The sequence below is a fragment of the Opisthocomus hoazin genome, chromosome 6, assembly GCF_030867145.1.
Source record: "Opisthocomus hoazin isolate bOpiHoa1 chromosome 6, bOpiHoa1.hap1, whole genome shotgun sequence".
Classification (NCBI taxonomy): Eukaryota; Metazoa; Chordata; class Aves; order Opisthocomiformes; family Opisthocomidae; genus Opisthocomus; species Opisthocomus hoazin.
In genome coordinates this window covers 74933500-74958072 of record NC_134419.1, presented here as the reverse complement: position 1 = coordinate 74958072, position 24573 = coordinate 74933500, and the positions used below count along the sequence as shown (strand labels likewise).

General features: G+C 42.8%; 1 protein-coding gene across 8 annotated transcripts in view; it reads left to right on the top strand.

Annotated features, from left to right (window-relative positions):
• The window catches only part of FGFR2 (fibroblast growth factor receptor 2), a 90389-nt gene that overhangs the window by 53188 nt on the left and 12628 nt on the right, over positions 1-24573 (top strand). For 5 of the 8 annotated variants that reach the window (XM_075423853.1, XM_075423851.1, XM_075423847.1 and 2 more), the window contains 7 exons: positions 3216-3406; positions 5974-6118; positions 8270-8473; positions 18555-18705; positions 22123-22244; positions 22874-22984; positions 23702-23892. In XM_075423853.1, coding sequence (XP_075279968.1) covers positions 3216-3406; positions 5974-6118; positions 8270-8473; positions 18555-18705; positions 22123-22244; positions 22874-22984; positions 23702-23892 — 1115 coding nt within the window. Of the gene's footprint in view, positions 1-3215; positions 3407-5973; positions 6119-8269; positions 8474-18553; positions 18706-22122; positions 22245-22873; positions 22985-23701; positions 23893-24573 lie in introns of all 8 variants that reach the window. The other 3 variants (XM_075423854.1, XM_075423852.1, XM_075423850.1) reach the window with 1 other exon arrangement.

Genomic DNA, 24573 nt, shown 5'->3' with positions numbered 1-24573 from the left:
ACTGAAATCAGCAGGGCTACAGAACTAGAAGCCTGGCTGCCGACTTGTTTTGTATGAAAATATTGTTTGTCTGAGTTAAATAGCTAGAGATATATATGGTCACTATAGTTTAGCGATGATGCTGATTATCATTATTAGGTTATGTAAGGCAAATGATACAACTGGTTTCACCAGCCTGTACGATTTTTTTCTTTAAGGCAACTTTGACTCTTTTGCTAGTCTTTTGTAAAAAAGAAAACACCATTTACATTTAATATTACTGTAGCCATTGGATTGAGTGATGATATGTGCACACAAATGTAAGGTTTGTATTTTAAATGCTAAACAGTGATGTGAGATTTATGCACGTGGTTTTGACAGTACCTGTGCTTAAGCAGAGTCCTTAGATGTGTGTGGTTTGCAGAGAAATAGCAAAGACAGGGTAACATGCCAAAATGAATATTTCCGAGAAATGATACTGTACAGAATTATACTTGGTCATTTGTAGTTAGTGGAAGTTTCTCCATATTTAGATTTTTTTCCCCACTACGGAGCACATTTATTGTGGTAATGGACTCCAGGATTGTTCACGAAACCCCGGTGAATCTGCATCATGATGGTTACGTTCTTCTGTGCTGTTTGCCTGTGTGGGCATAGGAATACTCCCTGCTGCTGAAGTGGGGGAGCTGGCGAACACTAATCATGGCTCCATATGTTGGAGGGCAGCTACAGTTTGTTTTTAACATATTTACCCTTAGAGAAGAAATTTCACAAATGCACGCACATTATTTAATTTTTCTAAAGGAATTTGGGACCAAGAATGTAAGAACTTTGCTTTCACTTGTTTTGCTTTGCCTCTTCTTTTTCAGTAGAGTAAACGTTTGACAGTCATCAATAAAAGATAAAATCCTTGATGGCTATCGGGACAAACTAAACACATTTCATGTGTTGATGCTGGCATAGTAGGAACTTTTCCAAGATGTTTCAGGCCTCGTTCTGTGGTTTGTTTAAGGGCAGAGAATAAGGTCACAAAGGAAATCAAACCCTGATGTGGAGAAATGAAACATGAGGCCTACTGACTTCTAAAAAACATTTTAAATAACATTCTCTAAGGTTTCATTTTATACTGAAGGCAGCTGTAATAAGTTTTGGAAGATGGTGTAAGGTTTCTATTAAAGAGAGATTTTTCTTGCTGTTTTTGTACCCAAATGAAGGAGCTAGGGAGGTGGAATTAGGGCTTATTTAGTATAAGGTGAGAAACTAAAGGTTCTCTCCAGAACTGTAAAATAGTAATTTATATGATCTACTGTAATTTACAAATTAAAAAATATTAAACTGTTACTAGATCTTTGAAAATGACACACATAGCCATGGCATAATTAAATAACTGCAACACAAACGCACTTTTGCCACAAGTAAAATAAGACTGCTGCTTTGTAGCGCGCTGCCAGCGTAGCCTCAGTGCATAAATTCCCAGTAGATATTTGCCGCATGCCAAATATATTGGACTGTATAAAAGATCCCATTGTTCCACGGGCGTCATTATTTGCTATTACACTCGCAATGTTTGCTTGTGAAACAGTTTATTGGAAACTGGTATGTTTAAGAAGGAACGCTTGATTTGGAATTGGGTTGATTTGGCTTGTAATGTCAAAGCTTTTACAGTGTACAGCCTCTGAAAATAAATATTTATGTCCGCTGCATTTTACTTATCTTTGAAAGAATTCCTGGAGCAGAGGAGAAGGGGCTGGGGCTGGGCAATGGGTGTTTTGCTTCTAATTCATGGGTTGAATTATGTGTATCATATGTAGGTCAGTATTATGTATATCATATGTAGGTCAGTATTAACTTTGCTTTCTTACCAAAAGAAATGAACAGAGTGAAGTTTGCGTGGAGAAGGTGGTAAGTTCCCAGCTAGGCTGATGAAACTCCAGCTCTCTAGATATTCAAGACCCGCCTGGACAAGGTGCTGTGCAGCCTGCTGTGGGTGACCCTGCTTCGGGAGGCGGGTTGGAATGGGTGACCCACAGAGGTCCCTTCCAACCCCTGATATTCTGTGGTTCTGTGATTGTGATTCTCTGAAGGGTTTCTGGGGAGGGTGGCAGTGTCCGTCCCACTCCCTGGATGATAAAGGCATTTGGTAACCACGGCTGTCATTTAGAGGATTTTCTCTTATGTGATGTTTGAATGAAAAGGTTTTATGCTTTACCCACTTGCCTTGTGCAGCAAAAAGAGGCTGTTGGTGGCCCCGGAGGCTGGGGAGCTGGGCTCATGCCCTGCCCACCATCCAGAAGACTTCAGCAACTTGAAATCGGGCTTCGTAAGGGTGATGGAAAGCTGCCTCTCTGTCATAGCTGAGAGCAAGCCTCCCGTTGATGCTTTGCTGAAAGGCCATGCATATCGTGTCCACAAAATCAGGCTGGGAACGCTGACTGCAGCAGCTTTCTGGGTACCCCGGTGACACAGGGTGCACTCGGTATAGTCAGTGGTGTAACTTAACCAAGAACGTTTGATAAATGCTTAAGCAAGTCTGTAGATTAAAAGCTCTCTTGGCTCACGTTAAATACACTGCAGTTTTCCAGGGAAGTCTGTATTTCCCTGCGTCCTGCTCAGAAGAAGTGCGAAGTGGTATTTCTGGTGCTGTGTCTGGGTGACGTCAGAGAGCAGCTATCGCGGTAGCGCTGGTCAGAGCGTTCGGAAAAGCCGAGCTGGCTGGTGTGCGCGTCCTGCGCGAGGAGTTTCAGTGCTGAGGCTTCTGCTGCTAGTTCTGAGAAATTCCCTTTGGTATATTTTAATACATTAATCAGTTTCTAAAATTAATCAATAGTCTTTCTTAATTTGTTGAGATTTATTCCAAGTAGAATGTTTACAAACTCAGAGGTACTTATCACAATAGCTTAAAAAAAAAAAAGAGGATATTTTACTTAATTCTTGCTGATTTGAACTATGAAAAATGCTTAAAGTTTTTAAGCAAGGTTTCTCTCCCCCCCCCCCCAAATAGCTATTCTTTATACTACAAGTGTAGTGCTAGAGTCATCTCCTTTGAACTGTAGTTTTTGTTACACGTTTTGGCTGCAGTGTTATTTCGGAGGAGTCAGCCAACAGGCTTACAGGGCTTTTTGGCTCGAGTTCACTTACAGTTTTCTTGGCAGCTCTGCTTATTTATGTATCTTTATTTCTCTCTCTCTGTCTCTCTCTCTCTTGCTCCTTCTCGCTCCCCCTCCCCGCCCGAGCAGAGCGATCACCGCACAGACCCATCCTCCAAGCTGGCCTTCCAGCAAACGCCTCTGCCGTTGTCGGAGGTGACGTCGAGTTTGTCTGCAAAGTCTACAGTGATGCTCAACCTCACATTCAGTGGATAAAACACGTAGAGAAGAATGGCAGTAAATACGGACCAGATGGACTGCCGTATCTTCAGGTTTTAAAGGTGAGGTTTTACGGATGCCGGTGATGGTGACAACTTCTTTAAAGCGTTGAATTTATTTGGCGTAAATCCAAGAATTTTGAGATCTGAACGTTTTTTGAAAATGGAAGCGTTTATGTTGCAAATGAAATAAGTTCGACAAACATTTGGTAGTCTAAATGCTAATAGTGCAGCTTATAGATGCTTCTCTTTTTTTTCACTTCCATGAAATCCTTTCTCTCTGAATATTTCAGGCATGACTTATTCAGAAAAAAGTGTAAACTCTCTTAAAGAACATCATTGACGTTTACGTTTCGGTAGAGCACATCCAAAACATTCCTGGGAGAATCTCCTCCATTCTTCCACATTTCTTCAGCCTCTTTATTTCAAAGTAATGCGGCACCTGCTGCCAAAGGCTCACTGGCAGGATTGGGTGTTCTGGATGCTCAGCCTGCACAGAGATGCCCATTTTTCTCCAGCGTGCCGTGGCATATCGGTGGTGTCATTGCTGCTGGCAGGCATTTTGAGCAAGCCTGGCCAAGGAAAGTCCATCGTTTTCTGAGCTGGGTGGCACTGCCAAAACTCAGCGCCTTGGCAGGCAGGACAGCCAGCTCCATGCCACCTTGTTCCACGCAGCTGGTGTACCAGCCCAGGTGCTTTTTTCCCCAGTGACGCTGTGTGATCCTTCAGATTTATAAAAATCCAACCAACAACAAAACCCCCAAACAAATCCCAAACCCTCCATGTTTTGACGCTGATACCTGTATGAAGTGGAAGGCATATTCTTATGACGTGTTGGTGGTGGGACCGTAGACAGATTGGTGTCCGTTCTGGGCAGCAGTGACATTGTTCTCCTGTGTTATTGGTCTATTCTAGCATTCGGGGATAAATAGTTCCAATGCTGAAGTGCTGACACTGTACAATGTGACAGAGGCGGACGCTGGAGAATATATTTGTAAGGTCTCCAATTATATAGGGGAGGCCAACCAGTCTGCCTGGCTCTCTGTTCTGCCAAGTATACAAGGTAACAATGTTTTTTAAAGCAAGCTGGATGTAGAAGCTGGTAAAAATGGTGCTTTGGGAGACTGCAGGCAGCTTGTAGGATAACTCTTTGGCCTTGTGGTATATGTGTAATCCTCCTTCGGTGACGCAACTGGTATTACACCAGCAGCCATGGAAAAATTCCCACAATATTCTGTGTGTACCATAAGCACTGGTTTCTGATGCTGATCTTTATTCTCTCTTGTGTTTGGTGTCTTTGTGTCTGTGTGTTTGTGTCCAGTTTTCGTACTTTGCAGTTCACATGTAGGCTACTTGTTGAATAATGTAATTACAAACTAATTAGAGTAAATTTATATATATGTGTGTGTGTGTATAAGTACTCACAGAAGCATAAGTCAGGTCAGTTTAGTCTCTTATAACTTCCCACATCACCTGTGACTGTGCAGGGTGGGAGGATTTTCCAGTTATTCACCTGTTATTAACTGGGTAATAACCCATCAACAGCAATAAAGACTGGCAACAATATGAGTACAACTCATAACAAAATATACCTTCAAATGGTCTGGTAAAAATGTGTTTATTCTCTCGTTATGTGTTTCAAAGTAACATTTTGAATGGAACGTAGACAAAAAGCAGTAAACAATAACTTCTTTAAATCTCCATCCCAGAGACCTTGACACTAATGCCCTGCTGCACCCATCCTGGGGCAGCTACGAAGTTCCAGGTCTAAGATTTACTCTATTTGTATGAGTTTGGATAATCATTGATACACTGATTAGTTTGGTGCATCATGACTTGTCAAGTCAGAGATTTATTTAACAAGTCTGGAAGGAGACCAGCAAAAAATAAAACCATTCTGGAATTTTTTTCAGTCTCTAAGATTTAGAAAAATCTATTTTATTTCCATCTCCTGGTTCTCAAAGCTTTGGGGTCCAGTTTGCCTCCAGATTTCTGAGAGCCACAACTGATCTTTTTTGAAAAAGAGCTGAGGTACCTTCCACTGTGCTTCTGAGCAAACCACCCAATATTACCAGCCTTCAGACTAAAATGAGATTTGGCAGCACTGCACAAAGTACAATGTTTGGCTGTAGTGTGGTGAATGATGCAAGGACCATACACTGCTCAAGACAGCCACAAAGCTGCGTCTCTTGGAACAGAATTCCCCCCCCCTTTATCATTTCAGAGTATGTTTTTATAGTAAATTCTTTCCTCTGAAACAGGTAACTACATGAGAAGGAGCCCACATTCTGTCCCACTTTGTTTTCTCTTTGTTTTTCTTTCAACTTTCTTTTTTTAAAAAAGAAGAAAAAAAAAAAGCTTTGTGGGTTAATTTTTCCATGTCATTTGATTGCATGCATGTTTAGGTGGTGAGTTTAGGTCTGGTGAAGGGTGTTGATTACTTTCTGAGGTGAGCTGGGACCTGTTGGTAAACGCCTTTTGGATGAGGGATTGTGGATGGGGAAGGAGCTTTGCATCTCTACACCTCTGCCTTTACAAAGTGCAAAGCCCTGTGGCTCCATCTCCCTATCCACAAGAATTCTCTCAATGTCTAGCTTTTTCTCTTGCTTCCCTCTTTTGTTTTTTTTTAGGCTGCCGGTGTTAACACCACGGACAAAGAAATTGAGGTTCTCTATATACGGAATGTAACTTTTGAGGATGCTGGGGAGTATACATGCTTGGCGGGTAATTCTATTGGGATATCCTTTCACACTGCATGGTTGACAGTTCTGCCAGGTATACACTGCTCTCTTTCTGTGGTTTTTCCTCTTTTTTTTTCCCCTTGTTGATTGCTGCAGAATTAGCACAGCTTCTGTCTCAGAAAAGGACTTTTACAATGATTTTTTTGAACACAGTTGTCTCAAGCCAATGATTTATCTTGTCACATATTTGCAACTCCAAAAACCTGGCAACAACATAAAAAAGCAGGGTGGGAAATGGCTATTGCACTCAGCTGAAATATTTTTAGATCTGTTAAACGTCCATCAGAAATGCTAAGGAGCTGTATTTCCTTAGCACTTCAGTGAGACAACTGAGAATCAGCACATTAATCATTGTAAACTTTTTCAAGAGGAGGAAATTCAAAGTTTCTTATGAAGCTTTGGGACTAATTTGGCCACAGTCATGTACTGGCTCATCAAAATAACCTGAGCTATTTAGTGTGCTTAAATTTACTTTTACCTATCATCCAGATCTCCTGTGGAGTTTCTAATTTTAATGCCAATGGATCATGTACAGAAGCAGTGCCTTCCATATCTTGGGAATCGGCTCCATGCATCTTTAAACATTGCATGCCCTAAGAAAACAAGTAGTCATTTGCTTTTACTGCAGAGCATGTCTTGCTGTTCTGGGGTTGATGATGTTTCTGTCTTTAAAAGAAACAAACATCAATGTGCTTTATTGCCTGAAAATTGTTATCAGCTGTTAAAAAAATGTAACTGTAGTTGGTTTTGACACTAGTCAAATTTTCTCATCTATAAGTGTTGGCAGCTGCCTTAGGAGTTCCTCTGAAAAAACACGAACCACCTGAGGTTTGCTGGGTCATCCTGTGCTTACTATTCATTAATGCTAAGTAAAAGGTACAAAACCTGCATGTGCATATTGCTGAGGTTCATATTGTGGGAGTGAAGTGTTGCCACTTTCTGCAGATAATTTCTTACCCTTTATTAAAATATATTGAACAAGGCGACCTTCTCACGTCGCGCGTATGCAAACACCGAGCCTGCGTGGTCTGTCGCCAAGCAGGCAACGCAGTACTTGTGTAGAGCTTGCTTCTGCTGGCAGTGTTTGCATCTTGCAAGTGCTTGAACAGCATTTATTTGAACTGATTTTCTTGAATGAAATATTTTTATAAGCCTAGAATGAGGCACAAGAAAATTTCCGCTTGCACATGCATTGCTTGCGGAGTGACCGCTGATTGCTGTGGAATGCTGCTTATCCGGGGGTTGAATCCCAGATAAGGGATTAGGGACAGCGTTTGCACATATAACTGTCTTGAAGATAATTTCAAAATGGTTTCAATCAGAGCAACAGCTATGTAGAACCACTCCCACTAAAATCTCATCTCATAGACTAGTAACCACTGATGAGGTTACTTGAAATGTGCAGTCCTCACAAAGGAGGACTCGTTAATTAACGTATTGATAGCAATTCAGCTTTTGCTTACATTACGCTTTTTAATCCGACACTGGGCTCTTCAAAGGACTTCAGGGGAGTTAGGTACCGGGCATGAACAGCAGCGAGTTAAGCAGCAGGGCAGCAGCATCCTCGAAATGCTATTGAAATCCCTAACCTGAACTTAGAAACAAGATGAGGGACTGATTCATCCTGCCTTCCCTTTGTATTTTGAGATCCCAGTGAAAATTTTGAATAAATAGGCAATGCAGAGTCAAGTCCAAATGTCTGTTTGCGAATTTAGACACTTTTCTTTTAGGCTAGCTAATTCAATATTTTATCTTTAGATGTGTCTTTAAAAAGAATAACAGTGCTTTTGAAGTTTGACTTGAGCAACAAAATGAACCTGAGCCTAGTTCAAACGCTTCAGTTTTTTCTTGCCCCTTAAAAATACGAATGATCATCCAATAATTCAATGTAAGTGTATCTACCTGTCTAGGCAGACACAAGTATATGTCTATATATGTATACATATACGCACAAGCTCACACTCAGTGGCAAACTGAGAAGTCCAAGCAGTGGTCTAGAAGGAGGAATTAGTCTCAGATAGCCAGATGGCCAAAACATCCACAGTATTCTGTATGTCACACAGTCACTGCGAGAATTGCTGAGATTTTACCATTTCATGTTGTTCCAAGCACTGTACTGGACTATGCTTGTACTATGTGCTAATTCTGTGGCGTGATTGTTCCCTCCTAAAAACTTCCAAACCAGCTCCTGAAAAAGAAAAAGAATATCCAACGTCACCAGACTACCTGGAAATCGCAATTTACTGCATAGGGGTCTTCTTAATTGCCTGCATGGTGCTGACAGTCATCCTGTGCCGCATGAAGAACACCACCAAGAAGCCGGATTTCAGCAGCCAGCCCGCTGTCCATAAGCTGACAAAGCGAATCCCTCTGCGCAGACAGGTAACAGAAAGTAGATAAAGAGTTTGAAAAACCTTTACCAAACCACTAAGCCAGCACGTCCTTCTGAGGAAAGCTTTGGAAAGGGGAATAAAGAAGCATTAAACCAAATTGCAGTAGGGGTGGGGTTTAATCCAGCACTTAGGAGACTGGCGTGGGAAGAAAGTACATCTCGACACAGCAGTGTGTGTCTCAAGGCAAGGAAGTCAGGGCAGGGATGTTAGAGGAGAAATGTGAAAAATGGAGTATATTCTGCATTAGCAGTCTATAGATAGAAAAAAAATATTTAAAGTATTTTGGTGCCTGATCCTGCAGCTCATTGAAGTCAATGGAAAAAATTTTACTGACTTAATGGACTTTGGAACAGAATCCTATTTAATTGTGTGTTTATAATGTTTCTAAGGTGACTATTATTGCAGTAACTAGGTACCATATACAGAGAGGTATTTTTCAGGAAGAAATTTGAAGACTGAGGGGAGGGAATTTCATAGCCAAGCATCCAGAAACCACCCCGAAATAGAAAAAGACTGGAATAAAAATAGGGGAGATACTGTATCAGATCTCGGACAATTTGATTAAGAAGCTGATGCTTTTGAGTGAGGAACTAAAAGCAAATGTCAGATTTAAAATGGACACAGCAGCATCGCATAAAATATATTTTACAATTGCTTGCGGCTGGCAGTGAGCGTTTCTGGAGAGGGCGATACCACAAGCAACAAACCAGTTAAGCAAGTAACAGGCCTTGGGCTCTGTCACAGGCCAGTACTTGCCAAACCAGCCTCCATTCCCACATACTATGCTCTCCTGAAAAAGTTGGGTTTTTTTGAAGATGGAGTTTAATATGGTTTGGCTTTTTTTGCTTGCAGTAGGTCTTCAGGACGGACCTCTAAACCCAGCAAATCCACCTCCGGGTTTCAGCCCTGCGAGGTGGAGGGGTGTTGGCTCTGAGGCTTTGGTTCACCTCGTTATTCCAAATAGGGACCACCTGCAGGGGCTGGAGCCAGGCTCTGGTCATGAGGTTTGGGTCGGAGGGTTTAGCTGGAGTCTGTCTGCACCAGGAATAGGTTGCGCAGAATTTCTGCAGATGGTTTCTACAGCCTGTCCAGAATATTGTGACTTTCAGTTATACATGGACCTTAAAAATAGTTCTTCAGCGTGGGTAAGTGGAATTTAGATGCATGATCAGCCAGAATTAGGGTAGAGCTTAGTCTTGGGATTTCGGCCTTTATTGCTCTTTTCTGAACCCTTTTTTCAGGGTTTCTGCATCTCCTTGGTTAGAAATACTGGAGAAATCCCTCTAGTAATGCTTTAGCCATCTGCTTCTAGAGAGCGGTATTTTACAAAATCTTGAGGTGAGGGACAAGAACATTGTCTGTTCTGAATAAATACTCAGTTTGTTTTATGAACAAAGATATTAATTCTTATTTTGTCTGACTTGTTTACGTTTTGGATTTTTTTTGTCGTAGTTTTATGATTTTATTCATTTCCTTGAGGATCACTGGTAAGGAGAGGGACTTTTGCCTTTGGGTATATCAGAAAGAGTGATGCGAAGCCCTCAACTCAATTTACACATCTCTCTGGCTAAAATTCTGTTTAGCTTTCTGGACAAAGAAAAGGCTTTTCAAATGTTACATACTTAACCAGAGAGAGATACATATCAACTGCTTAGATAAAAGTCGTTTATTAGATTTCTGCCTAAATAGTAAAGCATCATAAAGTCTGAGAGATAAGCTGACGGCATAAAAAATGCCTGGGGTTTGGTGTGTGCTCAGTTGGTGTCAGTTGGAAACAGCTCCTTGGGGGGAGAGTGTTATTTCATTGCATGTGACAGCAGTGCCAGCCACTGCCCTCAGCTTAGTTATTTATCATTAAATGATGCAATATGGACCTTCTCCAAAGCCATTGTTTTCACAGAGGAAAAAAATTCTCTGTCTTAGAACATGCTTGTCAGATCGGGTTTTATCAGTTTATTTTGGGTTTCTAGATTTTTCTTAGCAAAAACGGGCATTTTGTTTTGAAAAGTAGGAATAATTTTTTGAAAAACAGTATATGTTTGAAAATGCGAATGCTATTTCAACCCCTAAGCAAAAATTCCACTACTCTCAGTTCTCCCAAGTACTTTGTTATTAACAGGAGTTTCTCGTTGGAGGGCTCTCTGCTGTTGTATTTTCGTAGAGGAAAATACAACTACTATAAGCATTAAAAGAAATCTGTATTTGTGTTTTGATGATTTTGCTGGCCGTTTCATAAATTGCTTGTATTAGCTTGCAAAGGCAGGATGAGGTGAGCAGTCCTGAAAATGTGCTCATCGACAGTGAAGGTTTCTTAAATTTTCAGTTAGCATCTCCTTGGTCTCCAAGGCTGCAGCAGTTGTTTAGTTTCTACATCTTCTCAAGCTGGTCCTGGATATCAGACTTGTTACAAATCAAGAATTAAAAAATAGGTCAGGAGGTGTTTTATTTAATGGGTGTGTCTTTCTGGATTATTCAACTCGTTTTGTTTTGTTCTACAGCAAGGCTTACTTTTTTTGTTTCAGTTTATTTGTATTTCAGAGGATGGTATTTAAAGCCTGGTGGGGTTTTGTCACTAAACCTCTACTTATCTATTGATCACAGAAGGTTGTCCCTTGTCCTTTGTGCTGTGCTGTGGAGGAATAAAGCGGTGGAGCTGTTGAGAGGATGGGTGAGAGCAAGCAGGGGAGATGCTCGTGGCTGGTGAACTGCGTGAGCTGGGCAGAGATCTGAGCCTGGGTGATGGGGTTTGTTGGAATTCCAGAGGAATGAGGCCATAGACTGGGAATTTCTTGATATTGTTTTCAAAGCGCTCTGCTGCTGGGTCGAGCTCCCTAAGGATCAGATGTGAAAATAATCCTGGTTCACAAAGAGGCATTTGCCTGACTGATGCCATCTTGTCTAAGAGGGAGAAGAGTCTGGCCAAGTAACATATGGTTTGCTTTGCAGGTCTGGATTCTCATACACTATCTAGTCTGAGCTACCACGGGATTTTATCATTCCCCACATGCAGGCTTTTTTTTTTCCTGCCAAAATGTGGTTCTTTTCACATTTGTAGGAGGGGTCATGATGAAGTCGGGAATTATCAGTTCCCTCCGCCTACAATCCTCAGACTCGATAGGATCTGGTACTTGGTTTTTCAAGTTAGAAACTGCTTACAGGGAAATCCAGCAAGAAGTTCCTATTCTTTATATAAAAGTGGAGAGGTGAAGTGGTCTGTCGGTATTAGCCATGTTCTGCATAGAATTACCAGCTTGCAAGGGAGGGGGAAGGAATGTTCGTAGGAATGAACATCACAACCTGATGTGCAGTATAGGCTTTAGGTGTGACAGGTTCACTGAATCAAAAGGTAAAGAGTAGCCTTCAACAGGATATGCAGCTATTTTGTAGAACTTACTTTTCTTTTCTTTTGACAAATAAATTATAATTGAAATAGACAAAAAGACTGTCCCGTCTCTTGTGACTTGCCCAGTCAAAGTCAAGTACAAGTGTTTGTCATCACTAGAGCATTTCCCTAGTGCTGTCACAATTAATCTGTCAAATTTGGACCCCCTCAACTTGGATGTGTATACGTGTCTTCAATAGGGAGGAGTGATTTCTTATGCTTAATGTTCGAAATACATTCCCATTAATGAATATCTACTGTCGTTGTTGAGTCTAATCCTTCATAAGGATGATATGAACGCATTTGTGATGAACAACAACTGATTGATTTAAACTAAGACTTAAGCTCACCCAGGGTAATAGCTAATTCCAAATGATGAGGTCAGCTGGAACCAGAAAAAAGAAAAGTAATCTGGAACAAGTAAAGTAACATATTATTTGATGTAGCATTGAGCTGTAAAAATATCATTCGTTTTAAGGAATAGGCTATGAAATAGAAAGATTAATACACAGCTGTCAGCGGGATGTGATGCAAGGAGTTTACCTTAATACCTATTTTAGTTTCTTGCTTTATCTCTGGATTTCTCTATATGGAAGCCATTTACTTGCCTCCTAGCACTCCTTTCACAGAATCACAGAATGGTAGGGGTTGGAAGGGACCTCTGTGGGTCATCTAGTCCAACCCCCCTGCCGAAGCAGGGTCATCTACAGTAGGTTGTAGAGGACCTTGTCCAGGCGGGTCTTGAATATCTCTAGAGAAGGAGACTCCACAACGTCCCTGGGCAGCCTGTTCCAGTGCTCCGTCACCCTCAGAGTGAAGAAATTCTTCCTCATATTCAGATGGAACTTCCTGTGCTTCAGTTTGTGCCCATTGCCCCTTGTCCTGTCACTGGGCACCACTGAAAAGAGCTTGGCCCCATCCTCCTGACACCCACCCTGCAGATATTTAGAGGCATTTATAAGGTCCTCTCTCAGCCTTCTCTTCTCCAGGCTAAACAAGCCCAGCTCCCTCAGCGTCTCCTCGTAGGGGAGATGCTCCAGTCGCCTCACCATCCTTGTAGCCCTTGGCTGGACTCTCTCCAGTAGCTCCTCATCTTTCTTGAACTGGGGAGCCCAGAACTGGACACAGTACTCCAGATGAGGTCTCACCAGGGCAGTGTAGAGGGGAAGGAGAACCTCCCTCAACCTGCTGGCCACACTTCTCTTGATGCATCCCAGAATGCCGTTGGCCTTTTTGCCAGCCAGGGCACACTGCTGGCTCATGGTTAACCTGTTGTCCACCAGGACACCCAGGTCCCTCTCCGCAGAGCTGCTCTCCAGCAGGTCCGCCCCAAGCCTGTACTGATGCATGGGGTTGTTCCTCCCCAGGTGCAGGACCCTGCATTTGCCCTTGTTGAACCTCATCAGGTTCCTCTGCGCCCAACTTTCCAGCCTGCCCAGGTCACACTGAATGGCAGCACAGCCTTCTGGTGTATCCACCACACCTCCCAGTTTGATGTCATCAGCAAACTTGCTGAGGGTACATTCTAACTCTTCATCCAGGTCGTTGATGAAGAATTTGAACAAGACTGGGCCCAGTACTGACCCCTGAGGGACACCACTAGTTACCGGCCTCCAACTAGACTCAGAGCCGCTGATGACAACCCTCTGAGTTCTGCCATTCAGCCAGTTCTCAATCCACCCCACCGACCACTCATCCAGCCCATACTTCCTGAGCTTCCCTAGGAGGATGTTATGGGAGACTGTGTCAAAAGCCTTGCTGAAGTCTAGGTAGACAACATCCACGGCTCTCCCTTCATCTACCCAGCCAGTCATATCGTCGTAGAAAGCTATCAGATTGCTCAGGCATGACTTCCCCTTGGTGAATCCATGCTGACTACTCCTGATAACCTTCTTTTCTTCCACTTGCTTGTTGATTTGTTATTTTGTTGTTGTGTGTTTCGGAAGGAGTGCTTTTCATGAAGAAGCGGTGGTACGTGTGTTTTAAATGTCACTACTCAAAAATAGGTATCCTGTTCCATATAGTGCATTTAACTTTATATTTTCGTAGATCCAGTCACTCAGATGGACCATTTCTACAACAGCTAATAGCATTACGTACTGATTATGTTTATGTACATTTATGCATATCACTTCAAATCAACTTTTATAGCAGAGCCTTCAAAAAGACTGACAATTATAGGAAATCGCTGCATGGCTGCAAAAATCTCACAGCGGGAGTGCCAGAACTGACAGATCTAGGCTTCGGGACATGACATAAATCATCAGTGGAGGAAAACACCCTTCATAATCAATTACAGACAATTACACTCTGCTCTGCAGCTGATTTTGCCACATGGCATTTAATGATTCCAGCAAAGATTTGTTTGTTTTTAACGCTCCACTGCTTAGAAATGCTTGTAAAGCATTATCTCAGAGCTGATTAAGCACAGTGTGTTGGCTGAAGGAAAAAGATGTTGTTAAAATGGGGATATAATAATGCGTTGGTGCATGAGGTTTGGGCACAGTGGGCTTTTCTCCTTCTGAAGTGCAGATATGGAACTAAAGATCTGTCTGAAGCTGATACTTTGCTTTGTTCTGGCCTCCTACAAACAGAAAGGAAGCACAAAGAATATTTTATGGTGGAGGTCTACCTTCCTGTTGAGGTTCACATACGTCACAATACTCCTTTCAGTGTTCTGCTCAAGCCAAGTTGACTTTTGCCTTCCCTGCTTCATTTAAGCCCTCAAAATACCTCCTTAGTGTAGTGTCATCACTTAAAACAGGTATCACCAACACAGTGAGTAGACCTTGAAGATGTCTAATTCATCCACATCGGGTGCCCTTCCTTGCTTCTCTGCCCTGGCTCTGCTTTGTTCCTTGATCTCCGAGAAGCCCACATTGGTGAGCTGGGTGATTGCCCAAGAAGTTCATGCATTTTGACTAGATGTCCAGCTGCTGTTTCTTGGCACCTGGTAGACCCAAAAGTGACCCTGGTGTCTGTGTGTTGGCCATGTACAATTACAAGCTTGCTGCAAAAACTCAGTATGGCCGCTATTATGCCGGAGTCCTGTGTACCTTGAATCTTTGCATAACTGAAAGCAAAAAGAGCATCCACATACTTGAAAGCAACTCACAGAATCACAGAATCACAGAATGGTAGGGGTTGGAAGGGACCTCTGTGGGTCATCTAGTCCAACCCTCCTGCCGAAGCACCCACACCCTGAAGAGTGGGGTTCATGGCAGGAGTGTCACTGGTTCTTGAACCTGCATGGTAAGCTGTTGGAGACCAGTGCTTCAGCTGAAAAGAGGAAAGTAGCAAGCTGGAAAAATACTTTCTATATGCTGTTACTTAAATGTATACATATAGATTAAAGTTGACCAAGTCTACTGACCTTGGAGTAGGTAGGGCTTTCCTTATTGTTTTATAGTGCACTCTAAGCCAATGAAAAATATGCTTAAGGGATGAGTTCAAAGGCTAATTCCTTACTATTGCAGAAAAGGTGAAAGGCCTTTTTGAAACAGAAAATCTCTTCCAATCATAGGCCAGCCTGGGTTGGCTTTGTCTTTTCTGGAGCAGATTTTTATAGCCCTTGAGCTGCTGTAACTCCGTGTACTGCTTCAGTTAATCAGAAGAATATTCCCTGGGAGTGCAGTCTCTTCTTCACCCAGACATAGAGTAGTTCCTCTGGATTTCTCATCATTCCTATCCACGTTAATGCACTTTGGTTACCTACAGCATCTCCGGCCAATCATTCAGTTATTGTGTGAAGCAAACATGTGCAATTGTGTTAAAAGGGAAACTGGCAGAGTCTTTCATCTGTTTTTCCCTATACATTATTACTATTTAACGTCTGTGTTTGAAATACATCAGCAGAGTATTTCAGTTTATTGCAAGTTTACATTTATAGGTTTTAACCATGCTAAGACTGATGAACTTTGAGTGTAGGAGCTAGTGAAAAGATTAAACTCCGGCAGAGATCTGAACAGTGTCTAATACAAATATTGTATTCATGGAATAAAAAAGACCCCAGAAAATTTTGGGCCATTTCTGATACGTACAGGACATTGTCTAAATTTTGCAGCTTCACTTCCACACCTTCCTAATGTCCCATGAAAACTATGGCTATCGTGACAGAGGAAGGTGGGAAAATAAAGGCAATGTTAATAAATAAATTGATAAATAGATCAGGACTTGAATAAAGATCTTGATAGAATGGCTGGCGGCTGAATTTTGGAGACATGAACGAAGTGGTTGTAGAGTGTTAATAGTAGGTTTGCAGTGAGAGAGATTTAAAAACAGAAGCCAGAAACAAGATGAACGAAATTCAGGGGAAGTTGTGGGGGACAGAGGAGTTGCCACGTTGTTCGTAGAGAGTTGCACATTTCTTAGTGCTAAACTAGTTCATGTCATGAAGCATCATTTTTAAACTGTAGTGAAATAATGGAAATGAGCAAAAAAATGAGTAAAAGCCTAATTCCAGCCCGGGTTCTTACGCTGACCTGCCATGCAGCTCTGAGCGAGCTGTTCAGCCTCAGCAGGCGTGTTGCCCTCTGGGCTGGGCATAGCAGCGTCTCTCTCAATGGACTCCTCACAGAATTCACTTACTGATTTGTTTAGAGCTATGTAGTCTGCCTTAATAGTAGTTTTCTGTTTGTATCCCAAGTGTTCATCATATTTATTAGCCTAGAGGAATGTGCCAGGTACTTATATTTGCTGAAAGTAAACATTAACGTTAACGATGGTTGGATGGACAAGGGGGAAAGCAGTCCAGCTCTCTTGTTTGAATGGTAGCCTTATTTGTGCGGTTATACTCTCTTGTTCCATGGATACCACAGCTCACTTGTGGAAGCTGGAGCTTCTGATATCAAGAAAGGTCTGTCAGTCAGCTGCAAAACTGATTGCCAAGGTTAATTTTTTGATAGCAGTCCTTAACATTTTCTTCCTTATGAAACCTCCTTCCGGTCTTAATCTCTGGTCTGCAAAAAATGTGCCAAGAAACCAACCCAATTTGATGAGATGAGTTTGACGATATCGATCTGCAAAAAGACCGCTCAAACCAACCAGGTTGTTAGAGTCATGATGAGAAACTTGTTTGAGAGCCTTAGCCTTGTCTTGTCAAAATACATTTTGTAAGAGCATGGCTTGTTTGCAAAAGCCTTTCAGCCCCGTTCTGAGGAGCTCGAGTAATTCCATGGGCTCAGACACTGTAATTGTTCATTGGGCTTGAAATAAGGGAGCATTAACTTGCGCTTATCAGGTGTCATAGAGACAAGAGGATTTTGAGTTCCTTTCACTGTGTGCCACCAATTTGCACTCTAATGCTGTTAGAATCTGTTTGCTTACGATTGCTTTTTTTAATCTAGTTGTAAGACCTCTGGAATAAAATAGTAGCCTGGTGGCACTTTACATAAGCAAACCTCGTGTCAAAGTTGACTCCCAGTGATGAGGATGCAAGTCAAGAGCGGTAGTGATTCTGATGCTGTAGGGCTTCCAACTTGGGCAGGGTCCCAGCGATGCCGGCCAAGAAACACCTGCTGCCGCCTGATGTGAGGATGGATACCAACGATGGCCTTGTGAAACAGCCTTCATCCCACCTTGGCTGCCGGATTTGGGCTTGGCCAAGACTGTCATGGCCTGAAGAGACAAGAAGGATTCACACTAAAAGGAGGGGACAGAGTGGCAACGCAAGCATTTTTGTTTTGTGTTGGTATTCACTTGAAACACCGAGGTCAGCAGACAGCAGGCTGCTGCTCACAGGTTTGAGGAAGGAGCCTTATGGAAGATGCACCATTCACACCAAGACAGATGTTGTTACATGGATGGGAACAGCTGCCTCCTTTTTCAAAGCTGTTATCATGAAGTACATTTGGTGCTCTAAAGAAAATGTCTGCTTGTTGAGGCTGATGAGAAATCATACGCCAAAGTGAATTGCGTTTCAAAGCATTGGACATTATGAATTATTTTTATGAGCTCTTCTCCACATTGCCTGCAAAATCTTTAATTAAGAATGTAGTTAACTGAAAACTTAAATATCCCCCAATTAGTGTGATAGCTTTTTGATGCTTTCAGTATGGAATGCTTAGAAAAGAAGTGAGAGAATCCAGCATTTCCTACACAGTAATATGCTTGTGATCTTGATCAGTGGTGCTGATGAGAAGTACGGGAGCCTTTGCAGTAATACTATTGTTCAGTTAAAAACTGAAAATTTCAATTTAGTAGTAACATTGAAGCTTGTAAATTGTGTGCTGATGTGGGAAAAGAAATGGTGACACGGACAACTAGAAGTGAGTGGAAGAAGAGTGCTTACTGGTAACCTCTGCTCACCGTATAAGCTGCCACTTAGGTATCTGAAGGTGGTGATACAAATACGCTCAGCTGATTAAAAAAATATCAATTTGATAAACAAAAAGAGGGAAAAGTTTATTAAATTTGTCTTCTGAGTGAGTATGTTTAAAACTTCTGTGGTTTTCAACCTATGGGACAGACTTAGAGCCTTGGCAGCAATTGGAGTCAGAGTTTGGCTTACAGGGCAGGGTGACTGTGTGAGAACACTGCGCTAGAAACAAAGCTGTAGATTCAACCACTTTCTCCTAATACTAGGGTTCGGAGCTGGCTTGCTTATCATTACTGCTGTTTTTCAGATATTGGGTTAAGATTACATCTCCGCCTTTTTTTTCCTTTTTCCTTTTTGCATCATGCATTGCAACAACAGGTGTCCGCCGACTCGAGCTCCTCCATGAACTCCAACACGCCTCTGGTGAGGATAACGACTCGCCTCTCCTCTACTGCCGATGCCCCCATGCTGGCGGGAGTCTCCGAATACGAATTGCCAGAAGACCCAAAATGGGAGTTTCCAAGAGACAAGTGAGTAGCCTGTTTCTCTTAGCACTACCTACATGTGCCTGAAAAACATGACGCACTATGAAAGGAAACATCTTTCCCGATGTCTCCCAGGGTCTCTTTAGTTCAGAGAAAATCTCAGTTACCTGAACCTCCTCTGAAGATCAAGATCCAATTCAATTATCCAAAATCAGTCTTCCTTTAAAATAGAAGCTGAATTTTCTCTGCCTGTTGTTCTGCTTTGATTTTCAGGTTTCTGGCAGCATTTCAGGTACCCTGCTGAAATGTAAGTCCTCTGTTATGAAAGGAGTGAATCTGAAATGTTATTTCAAAATACGTATGATTTAGACTGGGTGTCCACATACAAACATTGTTGAAGGGCAGTCAAGGTTTCCCCAAGCAATACCTCTGTACATTAAACCATATCTCTTAGTTGATTACTTAATTAGTTAATATTTATAAAATAGGTAATGAAATACCATGTAGGAGATGGAGAAAGTCTAGAATATGGTATCAGACAAACTTTTCTTTCTGTCAGGACCTTCTGGATAGGATATTGTGTTGATTTAGTATCAGCCTGTATTAATGGAGATGATGGTTTTTGATTTAGTGGGACGATTTGCATGTTGTGTACATATATATACAACTTCTGTGGCTTGAAGGTGTTAGGTTTCAAGCAGAGCACACTGAATGTATGCAAATAATATCTGATATAGGCAAATTCATATGACTACAGAATATTTTCTTCAGTCTGTTGACTAACATGCAAAACGAGCTGCTGAATAATCTAATTAAAGCTGTAACCATAGTTCTTAATATAAAAAAAGACATGTAAAAGAGAGATAATAAAACCATGATTACATATTAAAGTTAGTATTAACTTTAAGAAGTGTTTAGGTGACTTTGAGAAAATAACACCTTTTGCATGAACAGTTCTCTTTCTAAGTTCAGCATCGTAACTTTTGGGTAGAAGAGCTGCAATTTTGAACCTTCTGACAACTGTTCTGGAAATTATTTTAATGATGTAGCTGAAAACTAGTGCAAAATGCTGTAATTGCCACCTGCAGTATTCTAGTCAGCAGTGGGGGCCTGTATGTGAATTTCTGTCAGCCCATACCCTGGGGGGATACACGAAATGCGGAAAATTTTAGAGTGCTAAACATTTAAATCCAGCATTCAGCGCAAAGGTAGGTGGAGTAAATTTGCAATGAAAGGAGGCTATTTAGAGGCAGTTTATTAGGTTGGGGGGCAGGAGGCACACAATGAGGGGTTTGTTACTTTAGTCCTAGCAGGGCAATAGCACATAAATTAACCAGTTTCCAATGCAAATGTTTGTTCTCTGCCAAGATCCTAAATTCAATTTCAGTTCTGGAGAAAATGCAGGATGACCTCAGCATAGCATACGCTGCCCTTCAGTCTTTGCACCTTTTTAAACTCGCGTTTGCTTTAGAAACCAATCCAAAACAGCTTGAGGAATTCTCACTGAGGCAAAGACTGCATTTGACAGGGGGTCTGCGGGCTGCCCTCGGGAGGAACCACCTCTCACTTCTTTCTTGTGCCTGAGCAGATAAGCGGGGTTTTCAAACCACTTAGCCCTGGTCTAACCCTCTCCTGCAGATGGTACGACAACCTCTCCCTGTATTTCAAGAGGGAAGGCACAAGTCTGTGCTTGTAAGAATGAGTCCCTGTGTATAGCGTATCTGTGAATCCTGCTTTTGACCATGGAAAGCCAAGATCTTGAGAACTCAGTTATGCAAATGCTTATCCATATCTGGCCCCTGCACTGGATAACGTTAGCAGCATCAAACCCGCCGAGCACTCTGATTTCTGCCGTGGCGCTGCTTCTGGACTTAGATGATAATTTCTGCAGGTTACAGAGCCCAAATCTGGCCCTGAAGCACTTAGGCTGGAACCAAAAAGATTTTGCCTAGAGGCTTTGAAGTTTCTTTTTTATTTTATCTCTTTATCCTCCTAAAGTTGAGATCGACATCTCTGTGTCTGTCTGTTACAGCTGAGCAGGTTTTGCAAGCAGGTATATGCTCCACAAGATGCATTTTGCATAGCCCACTTAATGACTGCTCTTTTTAAAAGGTTTCTTACGTTGATACTGTGGTTACAATAGAGCTTGAGTTTCCCCCTGTCTCCGTTTCCCACTCTCTGAGCAGAGCCCGGGTGTGCAGATAGGAGGCATCTCCCGTCACCCTCATACACGGCATTTGTGGCAGCAAAGAGCCTGCAGCCAAGAAACAGCCTCTGTGCTAGACCCAGCTGTGGGTCACTACAGCACCCTGTCTCACCCTTGAAGGGATCAAAGCACGGGGGGATGCGGGGGGATGTCAGCAGAGCCATCTTGCTCTGGGTGGGGAGGCCGTGGAGAAGCCGGCTCGCGGGAGCCGCTGGGGTCTGCCAAGTGCTTTGTCCCACGGAGGTGCTGCCTTGGTGCCGCTGCTCCGCGGCCGCGCCGGGACGTGTGGCAGGGGAGCGGGGCCAGCCGCCACGGCAGCTGCTGGCAGCGGCTCAAGGCTCCCGAGCATTGCGGGCGCCTTTGCCCGGGCTCTGGTAGCAGAAACCACCCCACCGAGCTTTCACCACGTGCCTGTCACCGACCTTTTTCCTTTCCAATTCTCCTCCTTCATCCTCCCTCCTCTCTCCCACAAGAAGGCGGCCGTCCGGCCACCTCATCAGCCACACGAAAGAGAAGTGGGTGCAAGAATTACCCGCAGGTGCACCCAAGCACGGTGTCTACTGACTTGTTATCTCTGTCCTGTCTAATCCGTTCTGCGCAAGTGGGCACTAGGCAGGTGTTCAAGGCCCGCATCCCCAAACAAAAAGCAGGAATATGAATTTTGAACTGCCTGAGAGCAGGTTTGATTTTCCTTTCTGTTTCCACTGTGATGTTCGATCACAGGGGTTAATAATATTTAAAACATCCCCCTGCTCTGAATACCACCCTGTACCACACAAATCACCAGCTGCCTGAAAGCCACCACGTGGCCACACGCACAAAGGAACGTTTCTTTCGTCTCCTCGCGGTGGAATTGAAGAAGACGACGACCGTCTGTTACAATGCCAGGAGAAGCTTTCGTGTTGCTGGCTGCGCCTGAATTTCAGCTGCGGTCCGCTTCTTGAAAGCTCTGCCCCTCTGCGCAGTGTCTGGCTGCTCGCCATCCAGCACGGCCTCTTATTACAAGCAGAGGGGGAGCTTCAAAGCTGGATTTAGCAACTGGTCTGCCCGTATGAGATGCTCACTGTACCATCCCTAAGAAAATATACTGCAGAGCGCACGAAAACCGATGCGCACTCAGAGTCTCATTAGTTCCATATGATAAATGCTCCATGCTCCAGCAAGTTGTTGAAAGCTTTTTATATTTAGCCCTGGAATTTGACTGGCTGCATCCCTTCACCAGATGCCGCGTGTTAATCTCCTGTTTACACCTCCAGGCTGACGCTGGGTAAACCCCTGGGAGAAGGTTGCTTTGGGCAAGTCGTCATGGCCGAAGCGGTGGGGATTGACAAAGACAGGCCGAAAGAAGCGGTGACTGTGGCAGTGAAGATGTTGAAAGGTAAGAAAATGGGCTGATTAGGGATCGGCATAAGTGATGTGGCAGTTCTCATCCACAAAAAGTTTCTTTTGTGGCATCTGAACTCTGTCATCGTGGAGTGGGTCAAAGAGCACATAGCTGACCTCAGCCTTCAGCAGTCTGGGGTGTAAATCTGTGTCCTTGACAGCCTGTTTATCTTGAGCAGTGAGTATTTAGGAGCCACGAGATGTATTAGCATCGTGTTGGTCTCTCTGCTTTCAGTTTAGCTCGTGTCAGAAGCTGTCCATGTGTAGATCCTAGCCCGTTCAGTCCAGGGGGTTGGTGCCTATTTTAAATTTAATTGTAAGGCTAGTTTTCAGGAAAGGCATGGTTATTGGAGGCTTTATAGCTAGGGACAGCGTTTTTGTGTCTGATATTACTGTGTTGCCTCTTAACATACAGCAATGAAGAGGTGGTCAGTCCATCAAAGAGGGTGAGACTATTTTTTGTTAGGATACAACACATGACTTTTCCAGTATATACTGTAAGTTAGACAAACAAGTCCCGTGTGCTGCATTTGGAAGCACGCATGTTTTACACCAGCTCGTCAGCCTTCATTGAGTTCGGGGTGGCACACTAGAAAATATGAACTGAACTTGTGTCTTGTACAGATGATGCTACAGAAAAAGATCTGTCTGACCTGGTGTCAGAGATGGAGATGATGAAGATGATTGGGAAGCATAAAAATATCATCAATCTCCTTGGGGCCTGTACCCAGGATGGTGAGTAGAGAAAAAAAGGAAGCCAGGGCTTTCCAACAGGTCTGCAAAAGTCTCATTAATCATAATTTTTCAAGACTTTTTAAGGAAACAGTCATGCCGTGATGGGATTTTTAGATATTTCCCTGGCTTAGCAGCAATATTTTAACTTCTGTCTCTCGTTATACTTGCAGTTTAATATAAGAAAGGGCACTATATCATATGAAAACTCTCTAATCCCTTGCTGTAGGGAAAAAAATGGCATTTTACAGGGGCTTTACCTGTGCCTGCTGTTCTGAATTGTCAGTCTTGCTTTAGTGGAACTTGTATCCCATGAACTTGAAATGAGCGCTTTTACCCTCTAAAGACCACGGTGTTTTTATTAAAAGCTAATTGTGTCATGTAAAGCGATGCAGAATGGCGTAAAATTGTGAAAATTTGAAAAACTTCAGCAGAACTTTCCCCTTGTTTGGGATCTCATGGCATTTTTGGATTGAAAATGCTTGCTTTTTGGTACCTGGCATGATCTGGAAGAAATAGGCGCTGGCCCAGGGTTTAGGTACTTTCAGCCGCTAACTGTAGCTCTGCCACTGTCCTGCTGCGGAGCCTTGGGCCGGTCACTTCACCAGGTCCGGACCTCCTTTTCTTTCAAGTTGTGCTTACTGAGTTCACAGTTAAGCATTTATTGATTCAGTTTGTTTGTTGTGGAACGCTATTTCACACAGTTCTGTTTATCCAAAGGTCCATTGTACGTGATAGTAGAGTATGCTTCCAAAGGAAACCTGCGGGAGTACCTGCGAGCCCGCCGCCCCCCGGGGATGGAGTATTCGTTTGATATTAACAGGGTACCAGAAGAGCAGATGACCTTCAAGGACTTAGTGTCGTGCACATACCAGTTGGCAAGAGGCATGGAGTATCTGGCTTCCCAAAAAGTAGGTAGAACTCAGCAAATATCGCGCAAAGCACACGGTGCATGTTTGTTCAGCGCTTTTTTAGTTTAGTTTTTGTTCTCATCTCATTTGTGCTCAAGAATTTGCTGGGACAAGGACCTTTCTCAAACAAGTTGCGTAATCCATACGCTTGGAGATCAGTGGGAAAATTCATACGCTTAAAGTTTTTAATCTCTGTTTAATGATATGCTAAAATGAGGCCCAGAATGGATCATTTAAAGTAAATATTGCGTACGTATCTGCTCTTTGATTTCATAAGCACAGGTGGTCACTTGGTTACACAAGTCACATTACTCCACCCATGAGACAGCAGGCACCACTCGCCTTCTGTTTCCATCAATTCGACCAAATCAGCTCATGTAGTGATGTAAAATAAATGAATTCGGCTAGTGAAAGGATTTGCAGAATGATGTAGGCAGAGCTGAGAATACCACAAGAAGCCAGGGCAAAAATTTTAGACAGAAAAGGCAAACAGAAGTGAATTGGTCACTGTAAATTCCGCCCTTTACTTGAAACTGCTGTTTGTCAGGAGAGCTAGCTTGTTGAAAGAATTTATTTATCCTGTTCTATCCCTAGAAACTTCTTCAACTTTTTGTCAAACATTTTTTTTTAACTAGTAATTTGACTAAATTATAGTTATGAAACCTTAAATAGGCCTGCGTA